Raw genomic sequence first — 12,198 nt, forward strand, 5'->3', positions numbered from 1 at the left:
GGCCATTAGCCAGGCCCTCGGGGGACTCGATGCTTTGAGGATTTGTCAGCGGGATTCTGATCTCTCTGTTTCTGTGGCGAGTACTGAAATCAGGACAGTTACTGTCCGCGTCTTGATGCAGAGCAACAGAAACTGGATTTGACAATCAGTCGTACAAGGGGAGAAGGAGGATGGTGATCTTTTATTGTTTCAAGAGATAAAACCTTACAATCACATGATGTGCTTGATAGTGGGGATGGGACAGACAGATCAAAGTGTTTTGATGGGTTACTCGCCCCAGGGGTGTGTTGTCCTCAAATCCATGGGGAGATAAACTAAACACTATATTCATACATGTTTGTGATCGTCCGTGCTATTCTGCTCTGACAACAGCTGTGTAAAAGTGGATTTAGTGTCCTTGCCGTTTAAAAGGTGTAACGGTTTTCCACTTGCACATAGAAATCCAATTGTAAACTAACTATGAAAATAGTTCGGTCAAGAACCTGTGAGATTCTATTCCATGCAGTGTGTCTTTACGGGAGCAAGATTTAAATATAGTCATACAAACATCGTCCCAAGTGAGGAGCAAATGGCAGCTGGCCAAAGGCTAGACAGGCAGGAAAGGAGGTCCTGAACTGGCGAGACACAAAGACAGAAAAAGGAAACAATCGGAGACAGAGACACAGTGAATCCATTAAGCGATGGGCGAGTCAGACTTAGCACAGCCTGGTGAGAGAGGGCCAATCCATCCAGGCCAGTTGCCGTAGTGAGAGAACAGTTAACAAGCCTACAGGCAGGTTTTACAGCCCCCTGTTGTGTGTTTGAGACCCCCCAGGGTGAGAAGGGGCTGAGGCTGACTGATACTGACAGGGTTTATGTGGGTGGGGGTGGGGGGCAGTAGGGGGGATGGAGACGTGTAAAAAAAAAAAGGTGGTCATGTACCAACAACTGTCACTTACGACAGCGCAGCACATAAGCCCAGTGAGATCAGGCCCCGGCAAAAACCCTCACACGCTCATCCGTGGATCCGAACATTCACAACCAAACGACCACGCCATTAAATCTGATGTGCGCGCGAGGCGGAGGTGAACGGTGGCGGCGTGGCTGTAGTGAGAGGAGCAGGGGGGAGGTGGGAGAGGGGGGGGGGGGGGGGGGTGCTTATCCCAAAAAGTGGACCAATAAGACACCTGAAAATCAAATCCCATTGCTCTTATCGCGGCGCCATTCAGAGACGCTATCTGTGCAGGTAATGTGGTTATAAATTCAATTTCAGCCCAGAGATTTCATTGTTTACTGATGCCTGCATGTTCCGGGCGGCAGAGCGCAGAAAGCCCGGGAACGCTCGATGCGTGTCGGGAAAAGTCATTTAGGCTTCGGCGAGGGGATGCAAAAAAGGCGAGAGAAAGAGAAGGAGGGGCAGGGGGGGGGGGGGTGAAACCAGTAGAGCTGTCACTCTCCCAAGGACACCTGACTCCACTTTCTATTTTCAACCGCATGTTTTATTTAGAGGCCATTTTGTCCTATTTGCCTCCTCATTACGGGGTCTCAGAGCTCAACTGATGTCAGGGCACGGCACCGGCCGTAAAGACAGGCCTGCATGTCCCTGGTCATCTGGGGCAGAGCTGGTCCAAAGTCTTTGTCCAATGTCCTCATGGAAGTTCAGTCCACCGTGCTCCACAGTGAGGGGTCAGCACTGTCACACACACCAACCTGTTTATCTTCTATATTGAGAAGTGTTGAATTGTGATTTCCAGCCCTGTCATCTGTTTCCCCCTCTGATGGGAAATTAGGTGCATCTTGCCTACTAGCTCTGCCCATGTGATTGATGGCTTTCAGGAGTAAATCACCTCATCTACTAGGTAAAATCTTGATATAGTAGAGCTCCCAGCTGGCTGCTTATGGCAGTAATCCATCAGTGGGACCCAATGGGCCGAGTGGCCCTCCTGGGTAATGTTCCTATTGACAGCCTATGATGTCAACACACTGACAACAGGGGCCCATCGCAGTGTGTGTGTGTGTAAAACCTTATTTTACTCCCACTCCCACCGTCAGTCTACAGAACACACACATACAGTAGGTACACAACTGCAGAGCATCATGTGATAACAGTGGAAGAAAGTAATTTTGATTAAGTACAACTTTCACTTGTATCTACTTTACTTTAATATTTCTATGTAGTGCTATTTTATACTTGCTAAACATTTTAAAGGCAACTAAAATTCTCTTGATTCAATCTGACAGACAAACTGTTACATGTTACTTTACTGATTAATGTTTAAAAAAAATATAAATGCCAGATGTTTAAATATGAAGCAACCCAGCAGTGATACAGTGAATATAACAAGAGAGGCACTCAGTAGATCTCACACCTCCGCCAAAGTCCATCAACTATATAATAACTAAATCATTTTATTCTGTATCATCAGCCTCCGCACACCCAAAATCTCAAAGTTGAACTACGCATATAGAAATCACCATTGCAAATGACAGTGACCACCCCCCTCCCCCCTCCAAATCAGCACTACTAAACCCTCAAATGGAGGGAGGCCTGGTTCGGCCGGAGCTTCCTCCCGTCTGCCACTGAAGCACCAAACAAAATGCCTCGGTGAATGTTGCTTGTTTGTACAGGAGGGTTTTTTGGTTTATGTTTCATGTGACGTCCTGTCTGTGGGTTGCCTCTGTTGAAATGTGTCTGTCTGTGTTGATTGTACTGGAATGGCTGTGAGAACAAATTACCCCAAGGGGACAATAAAGTCTGAAGTCTGGAGTCTGTGTAATTATTTAAAACGGACCCATTACAGTGAAATGCAGTGTACACCGTCATGCATCCAAACAATCCAAAAATATGATTTGGAACACAACGCGGCTTTCACAACTTTACTGCATAATTAACTCCTTTGCTGTTTACATGTTTGATAGATTTTGCTTTTGATACTTCTTTACTGTTAATTTCAGATAATGGAAGCAACAGTTTTACTTGCTATACTAGTTATTATATTATTATCATTATTGTTTAACAGATTTTACTTGTTTACTTGGAGTATGTGTACTAATTGTAAAAGACAGACATTCTATATTTTGGATTCACGTATGAAGTAAAATCTGTGTGTGTATGTGTAAGAACTCACATTCTATCTTCTCTCCTCGTGTTTTCTTTGGCACAATTTTCTTAGATGCATGTTCTCAAATAGTCTGACAAGCACAGACAATATGAAAATCATGGCACAGGTTTTCTAACGGACTCGTTGTCACTCCTCCTCTCTCCAGATAAGGTGAAGGGTCTGTACGACGCTCAGGCCCCCATGTGTCCCGTGTGCCAGGCTGTTCTCAGACCTTGCGAGCTGCAGGAACACATGGAGCAGGAGTTAACCAAACTGGCCCAGCAACAAATCAGGTATCACACTCCTCCAGATCACTCTATAATCCTCTAAATCTTTATGTCCATTCCCTTTTTATCCTCAAATAAAATTCACTTCCATATTTTTTCCCCCTTCTATTTACGGCGCAGATTTTTTATTCTCTTCAGCTTTCACATAATTAATCTTGACAGTTTTTTGTTTTATTTAGCTAGAGGGACCCCTCCCCCCTTTCAATTTCCCCCTGGTGGTATCTCCCGTCTTCCCTGTCACCTGTGTGCCATGTTTACAAGCTGCCTCGTTGTTCCCTACATATTTCATATTACAGCCTCCGGCCTCAAGGCAGCAAATCATACAGCGGGCGGATAATGTCCCACTAATGGCTGCTTTGAGCCTCGACACACACACATACACAGACACACGCACACACACACACACGCACACACACACACACACACACACACACACACACACACACACACACATGCACACACACATTACCTGCTGCTTAGACCAGAAGAATGATTCCTCCAATAAAGACATTACACTCCAAATCTGCTTAACGACCGCTCCGTGGACAGTAATGGTTTCAAATTGAACTTGGCCCACGGGGACACTGTGTGTGTGTGTGTTTGTGTGTGGCTGTGTGTGGTTGTGAAAAGGGAGTGTATGTAACTATAGCTCTAACTGTGGAATTGTATAGTGAGAAAGACTGAAATGAGGTGACACACAATCTCTGATACAAATTTAGACCAGACAAAAGCAGAGGTTATTTTTCGAGATAAGATAAAATTGTGTTTGTGTATTGTTTAAGAAGATTAAGAAGATTGTGTGTTGTGACTGTGTGTGCACCTTTCTATCACCAAGCTTGTTTAACATCTGTATAATTTGCCTCTCTTCTCCACAGTGTCGCTCCAGTGCAGCACAGCCTCCTCGTCCGAGCCCCAAAGGTAAAACCCACCTGTGAAATCTTTCAGTGAAAAGTCACATCCACCATCGTTCGCCTTTAACTCGTTTCCTTTCTCTTCCTTCTTGTTCTCTTCTCTCCAGTCTCTCTCTCTCTCTCTGCACATAAAGCGTGAAGGAGGTTCTCCCACGTCTCCCCCTCGACCGGCCGACGACCCTCACTCTGACCGATACCAGGTGAGGATATCGGTGTCAGATTTAGATTTCAGATTTCAAATATGTACAGTGGAGTCTAGATTTGGATATAACAAATTAAAAAAAACACAAATACATCATTTTAATTATACTTTCATACAACCACAATTTAGAAAAGCAAAAGAGCTGCCAAAGAACTTTAATGGAGCAACAGAGCAGGGACCCCTCCTCCACGACAGACATAGAAATGATGGATAGAGTAAACAAAGTAATACAAGTGGAGCTGATTATGATATTTAAATATGGAAATGCAATATTATGCAAAATATAAGACACTGTATATGCTCAATATGTTTTTCTTAACAGCAGAACTCTTTTTCTTTATTCCCTAGCTAAGATTATAATTGTTTCAAACCTGTAGATACTATTTTAAGTACAAATGTCAATTAAAGAAATCGTGATAGAAATGTGAAATATTCTGATGTCGGTCTTCTGGTTTGTTGCAGACGTTTCTCCGTGTGCGGGCCAACAGACACACGAGACTGAATGGTACGTTGACGCATGCAGAGTGAGCTTGGTGTGTTGCATTGCTGCTCACCGAGAGTTCAGCACAGCGGAGTCAGACAGGTCTTTAGTTTGAGAAATGAAACAACATTGTAGTTTCCTTTGTTCACGCTGATGCGCCCAGTTGTGTTTGGTCCAACCCCTCCCCTCCCTCCCCAGTCGCTCAGATATCACCCCCTTTTTTTCCCACACCATCTCCACTGGCCTAGCGCCCACACGAGCAGAGGAGCTATTAACCTCTCAACTTTGACCTCTTGATATGTTAACAGTCGATGACCTCTGCTGGTGCAGGTGCTACGTCAAATCTGCCCCATTACGCCCTCACATCGCAGGAGCCCACCTAGACTGCACACAAGCTGGTAAGACTCACCGAGAAGCTCCTTCTGCATCGCCACACTCACTTGTTTCAGCAGCCGAGGCCTGGAATCAAACTAAAGACAACTTTACTTTTACTAAAATACATTATAGGCATTATCTTGTTTGAGTCGTTCATTAAGCAAAACTTTGATTTAGCTAATTCTTGCCTTAGATAAGATTAAGATTAATTCGTTTTAAGAGGGGAAAGTGATTCTTTTTTTAAAGTCAATATGAAATGAACTTTAATCATTCAGGGTGAGATTTTGTTTTGGTGTCAGATATTGTTATACATCAATATTGAATTGAACTTCATGCTTACACTAATATAAGTGTTGTTTGCATGACTGACAACTTTACACCACCATATTTGGATTTGATACCATATCTCGACTGTGCCCTGTATATTCACTGCGGTTACACTATATAAAGACAGTGCATCTGTCTCTGCACTAATATACACGTATAGATCTACTTCCCTAAAGCCGCAGCTGACACAGCCGACATCTTACTACTGTTATTATTAGTGCTGCGATTCTCCGGCTCTTAGCGGACTCCTCAAACTGCCAGCGCTGTCGAGGTCTGTTAGCCTTTATTGGGGCCTTATAACAGGACAGCATAATGAGCTTCTAAATACACGTCAGGGAGGAAGAAGAAGAAAGGGGGAAGAGGAGATGGAGGAGGAGGGGGAGGAGAAGGAGTGTGGGGGGGGGGGGGGGGTCCCCTGTTGATTAATCAACCTCTCTCTCTCCCTCTCTCTCTCTCTCTGTTTGATGAGCTCTTCCTCATCTATGACCGTCTCTTTAACCCTCATTATGTTTGCTGCGATGGCGGCACTCGGGGTCACGGCCACCAGCTATCTGGGTGCCCCCCCCACCCTCCTCGGAGGGGGGTACTGTCATCCAGCGGGAATTAGAGGGCCCTAAAACTTAATGTCCCCCCGTGCAATCCGCAGTCAGTCAGGTCAGAGTGGGAGAGGAGGTGCGGTTGATGTTCTGCCATGTTAACTTTTATATCAGAGGAGGATGGAGGGAGGAGGAGGAGGAGGAGGAGGAGGGTGAGATGACAGGGGATGGGAACTGTGTTTTGCCTCCAGTGTTGTCGTCTGTTGTCTGTTGTACTTAAAATGTGTGTGGAGCCCTGCACATCGAGTCTCCTCACTCTTCACTGTAAGTGTTGTACTTCTGGCTCTGTGTGTGTTACTGTGACTGTGTGACGGTTTGTTCTCACTTTGTGAAATGAGCTGAAGCAACAGAAAAAAAGTTTTTACATGTGAATGTTGCACATCAGTGGTTTTTCTGCCCGACAATCTCCACCGACACACACCCTGCACCATGTGTGTGCTTTTGACTTGAAAATCAAGTATTTAAATCTGAATGGACTGTGTTACAGACTCTCTAAAAGTTTATTATGGTTTGGTTTCTGGTTTGTAACCTGATTCATGCTGTCTCATGTGTAAATGTGAAAAGTAATAGAAACATGTACTTTATGTGAACTCAAATGGGGACAAAATAATGAGGACTATGTCATTCCATCATTTTCATGATCACCACATAAAACGCATTTTTCGGTAGGATAGAAAGAATTTTCTTATAAAGGTCTGGGGCAACGTGTTAAATGATGTAATAAAATGTGGTATTAAATGATCTGCATGCCACTGATGTAGACATCAATAAGACCCTTTTACGTACACAAACCAGTGGTCCTCTGCATTTGGTTAAGTGTGTGAACAATGAAAAAGAATGCAACTGTATAAATGATTTACTTTAACTTCAATATTTAATTCCCCATTATGAAAACAGGCTGGAATAAAATTTAGATTCCAAAAAATATTTACAAAATCTTTCTCCCCAAGTAATCAAATCACCTTTTAGCCAAATGAAAAGTTACCCCCCCCCCCCATTTTCTCCCCCCGTCTTCCCCCTAATTATTTGCATACATACCCTTATTTTCCTCTGTGTGACTTCCCTTGAAACCTGCTTCCACTTTCTGACCTCAAAAACTTAAATTGGACTTCTCAGTAATTACTACTGAGTGTTAAGAAAGGGGAAAGTCTCAAATGTGAGAATAAAAAAATGGAGGACTAATACAAAAAAAGTGATATGATTGAATAAAACATTGGAGACCAACTTAAGTCCTTCCTCTAAAGTAACAGTTCCACCGTCTTGTTTTTCTTCTGTCTGTCCCCAGTCAGGATTGGAAAGCTGAAGAGGAGGAAACCAGAGGACGGACATGTATGTGATTTATTTTTTCTATGAACCAAAGACACTATACTACAGTAAGAGATGAATATGTATATAAAATGTAGAGGTTGGGGGGGGGGGGGGGGATGTCATGTGATCTGGACCCTCTGACGCTGGTGACTGCCTTTTGTTCACGTAGCATCAGGCTCACTGTCAGCTCAGTGTGTATCCATGTGAAAACACTGCAGGCGTTGGTTCACAGCTATGAAAACACAGAAGCAGATATGCAGCTTGGGGCTACAGGAGGCATACGGACATATTCATGCAGACAGAGACATGTGTTCTTCATGTGCACGTGTGTGTGTGTTCCAGGAGGGTTCACTGGACCTGGCGCCATTGGAGAATGAGTGGAACGAGAGGAGAAGGATACCGTTGTCGTCTATGGTTGGAGGGTTTAAAGGTAAGGATACATCTGTGTGTGTGTGTGTGTTTGTGTGTGTGTGTGTGTGTGTGTGCGCGCGCCATCAAGGTACCCATGTGTGTGATGTCGCTCAGTGGAGGGTGAATAATGTGACTGAGTGGCAGTTGAAAAATCACTGAACTTTTCAGGCCACATTACAGCGGAGCGGAGCGCCTCGAGGGTTCACTTAAAAGTAGCACTTTGCTTTACCTGAGAAGATTCTCTGACCTGCAAACTTGTTGCACCCTGACTGACAGCTGGAGTCACATCGTGTGCTTCTAAAATAAAACGTAGAAATAAAGAACAATCTTTTTCTCCGCGTTTGAAATACCGTTCATACAATCCTGATAATTGTATTGTGTCTCGTCAGGTGCGATGCTGGTGAGCACTACTTCCAAGGAGTGTCGAGACAGTGACGCAGACCTGGACGTGGATGGAGACGATACTCTGGAGTACGGCAGAGCACAGTATCCTTTACAGTGAACACACAGAATGTAACTGTGTATAATGAGTTGAGAAAAATCACTTACAAGGAGAACAAACTTTAAAATAGTTTTCAACTCCAATTATAAGTCCGATCTTTACATCCAGATCACTGGATTATTTCCTGAGAAAATAAGCAAACATGTCAAAAACTTTCCCCGTCTCACAGGATAGTGATTCAAATGATAAAAAGTGAGACAATATTTCTCAGCATATTAAAAGTTAGATGCATCTCACTTGTTGTTATCTCCCACTTGGTGTTTTTTCCTGAGTTTGTTAAAAGATACACAGAGGCAGACGTCATCCCCTGCTCGGGAGAAAGCTCCAAAGAGACGACAGTGAAGTAAGTTTCCCACCTGACAGCCTCTCATTCACTCCAGATATTCAATTAGACATGAAATAATGTTACATATAGGTTGTCTAGTGATTCTCTCAGTTTGTTGGCTCTTAAATGTCTGTTTTGTTTTGTTTCTGCAGCAGCAGCATACTGCCTGATTCCAGAGTAAACCTCGGCTATCCCAAATGGTTAAATGATGGTAAGTTAAGCAAAGTCTGAATGAATACATTGATTCAATAAAGACAAACTGAAGGAATGAATTTTGAGAATTGCATTTCGAAAAGGTTTTGCAGATAAATGTTTTGTAAATGAAATTGATTCCATTATTTGTTGTAATGTGATTCTTTGTTCCCTCAGGGAGTCCATCTACCAGCAGTGGAGAGAAAGGGGACAGCAGCCTCGCAGTTCTGCCCAAAACCTGCAAAAACACTGACGTAGAGATGTAAGTTTGTATGGTAAAAATAAAATGATTTAAATTCACTAGATTCAGATTTTTATTTGGATCTACACCAATGTGTACAGACTCGTAAATATAATGAATTATTCTCTGAGAAATAAAACAAAAAGGTTGGAGAACACCCGATCTCTCAATGTTCAACAAATTTAGAAAACATTACCGGATCTGAAACCTGATCTGCCTCTGCACCAAAATTTAATGGGCTCTTCCCTGACCGAAACCACGTCCTCCCACCAAATTGCATGATGATCCGTCCTGTATTTTGGGAGTTATCTTGCTTAAAATCAAACAAACCAACAAGTAGTGAGGTCATAAACAGGTAAGATAAGTTTCAGCATCACTCAGAACATAAAATGCAAAGTTTTTCTAAGAAAAACTCTCAGAATTTCTTCTCCTACATACATGAAGAAAAATTATTCTTAGTTTGAACATCTGCTGAACCAACATCTGTCCTCACATCTGCACAAGATCTGAGTTTTACAAAAGGGAGTTTTTTTTAGGCCACAGAGTTGAACATTTATATCCAAACAAATCAGCCACTTTTCATACCGGCCTCTCCCCCCTCAGGGTCACAGGGGGAGTCGGGTGTGTTGGTCGTGGCGTATCGTCCATGCTGGGACACGCATGACTCCCAGTTGAGGACGTGTAACCATCCCTCTTTGTGCTGTGTGTATTTTGGCGACAGCATCTCTCTCTTTCTCTTCGTCTCTCCCTCTCTCTCTCTCTGTTGTATCATCACCACCTGCCCCTGCTCTGACCAACGTGATACACAATACTATATCAATATGATGATATCATCAATCAAGGTCACAGCAGGCGACTCACGCATGTACACACATTTCATCACACTTAATGCACTACAGCCCGTCTGCCCCCACGTACAGTGGGTTTTCACGTGGAGCCTCTCCCGTAATTGTGCGAGTGTGTGTTTGTGTGTGCGTGTCTTATCTCCGTGTGGACCCTGACATCCACCCCCACCTCACCACCAGCCCCCTACACTCTCACACGCTTATGATAAATGAGACAGCGAATGCAGGCAATGTGATTGCTGCTAAATTTCATGCTCAGTGTCCATGTTGGCCAGCGAATAATTTAATCTGTCTTCGATTTATAAATGACTCTCCTGTGTCTGCCTGCCCTCCCCTCTCCACTCCTGTTACTGTCCATCCAACCGTGTGTGTGTGTGTGTGTGTGTGTGTGTGTGTGTGTGTGTGTGTGTGTGTGTGTGTAGGCTCTCGGAAGACTCCACACTGACAACCCTGGATGCACTTAAAGCTCGGATACGGGATTTGGAGAAACAGTTGTCTAAAGGAGACAGATTTAAATGCCTCATCTGCATGGTGAGTACGGAGGCAAATTAAAGCGACAGAGCAGACACGCGAAATGGAGACAGCAGCTCAGCAAAGCAGAAACTGATGAAAATCCTGTGGGGACACAGTTGTTTTTTTTAACTGGCAATAAGTCAATATTAGTAGTCTTGATAATATTCAAATGATATTCAAAAAATAGCAACAATTTCACCCTCTCAGTGTGAGAGGTTGACATTAAATCACGATGTGTAACATATTGTGTAGTATTCACAGTAAATTGTCAAATCTGTATTATGTTAATATGCAATAGATTTATATATAGCCTAGATCATTTTGTAACTGAAACCTGGCTCAGACATTTCGTGGACATTTGATGGCTTCATCTTGTTTCCAGAATTTCTTTAACACCAACAAAGAAGCAAGTTTTTGATTAAACCAACCAAATTAAATCTTACATTTTATTTTCTCCTTTGTTTCTTTCTCCTTGTTCTGCTGTTCACACTAAGCACACTTATCAAAGACATTTCCCCAAAATAAAAAATAAAAGTATGATGAACACAATCAATTTTGATGCTTAAATACAAAAGATAAATAATTAAAGTAACCATTAGTTGCAGCCTTACTTTGTACATGATCTTGTTAAATTATTAAAATGTTTGTTAACAGCCCTGTAATTACAGAAATTCTGCAAATGCTTTAGAAACTTCACCCGACTAAATTGAATTCTTAATTCTTTGTGAAAGCCTGTGTCCAGTTGGAGCTTTGAGGAGATTCTTTTAAATAAATTGACAAACGATAAGATGAGATGAAAACAAAGTAACACGTAACATAACAACAAAGCAAACACATGCACACTTATGAAATCTGAACACACTAATGTTGCTTACTCCACACGGAAGATTCAAAATTATACGAAGAAAAAGAGTTTGCATTTGATCTTCTATAGAAACCAACACAACACAGTGAAATGAATGAGTAAACACCTCGGCTGGAACTTTTCATATATCACAGATGCTTAAATAAACGTTTATTAATAAGGAGCCTCTCCTCCTTTAGCTCTTAGTGCAGTTTCACGTGGACATCTAGTGGCAGCTTTTTGTACTACACCCTCACCTTCATCATCTCTGTCTCTACAGGACACGTACACGACGCCGCTCACCTCCATCCAGTGCTGGCACGTTCACTGTGAGGAGTGTTGGCTTCGTACGCTGGTAAACATTTTCATCGTGAATCATATTAATGTCAACATGAAGACGTTTTCCTCAACATGTTTGATGAAAGTCTGGATTATTCTTTTTTCTTTCCAGGGAGCAAAGAAGTTGTGTCCTCAGTGCAACACCATCACCTCACCTGGAGACCTGAGACGGGTCTTCCTGTGACCGGGGAGGGGCTTCCTCTGTTTTTAGCCAATCAGGGGTGGACTTGTGGGCAGCGGGCCTGTCAGACTGCCACCCTCCTCTTCCTCCTCCTCTTCCTGACCCTTTCTTTACGTCAATAATCTCCTAAATTCCGCGCAGCCATGACCTTTGACCTTCCTTTACACCCCCTGTATAAAATCCATGTTCGTGCTGCGACATCAACCAGATCTGAAGAAACATTTAAAAACCAACTGAG

General features: G+C 43.0%; 1 protein-coding gene across 1 annotated transcript in view; it reads left to right on the forward strand.

Annotated features, from left to right (window-relative positions):
- rnf220b (ring finger protein 220b) overlaps positions 1 to 11,963 on the forward strand; it is a 28,609-nt gene extending 16,646 nt beyond the window's left edge. The window contains exons 2-15 of the mRNA XM_053431157.1: positions 3,247 to 3,373; positions 4,243 to 4,285; positions 4,386 to 4,478; positions 4,943 to 4,985; positions 5,270 to 5,359; positions 7,545 to 7,588; positions 7,910 to 7,997; positions 8,368 to 8,464; positions 8,764 to 8,823; positions 8,958 to 9,016; positions 9,175 to 9,259; positions 10,506 to 10,614; positions 11,721 to 11,795; positions 11,892 to 11,963. Coding sequence (XP_053287132.1) covers positions 3,247 to 3,373; positions 4,243 to 4,285; positions 4,386 to 4,478; positions 4,943 to 4,985; positions 5,270 to 5,359; positions 7,545 to 7,588; positions 7,910 to 7,997; positions 8,368 to 8,464; positions 8,764 to 8,823; positions 8,958 to 9,016; positions 9,175 to 9,259; positions 10,506 to 10,614; positions 11,721 to 11,795; positions 11,892 to 11,963 — 1,085 coding nt within the window. The remainder of the gene's footprint in view (positions 1 to 3,246; positions 3,374 to 4,242; positions 4,286 to 4,385; positions 4,479 to 4,942; positions 4,986 to 5,269; positions 5,360 to 7,544; positions 7,589 to 7,909; positions 7,998 to 8,367; positions 8,465 to 8,763; positions 8,824 to 8,957; positions 9,017 to 9,174; positions 9,260 to 10,505; positions 10,615 to 11,720; positions 11,796 to 11,891) is intronic.
- The last annotated feature ends 235 nt before the right edge of the window (positions 11,964 to 12,198 follow it).

The sequence above is a fragment of the Pleuronectes platessa genome, chromosome 9, assembly GCF_947347685.1.
Source record: "Pleuronectes platessa chromosome 9, fPlePla1.1, whole genome shotgun sequence".
Taxonomy (NCBI): Eukaryota; Metazoa; Chordata; class Actinopteri; order Pleuronectiformes; family Pleuronectidae; genus Pleuronectes; species Pleuronectes platessa.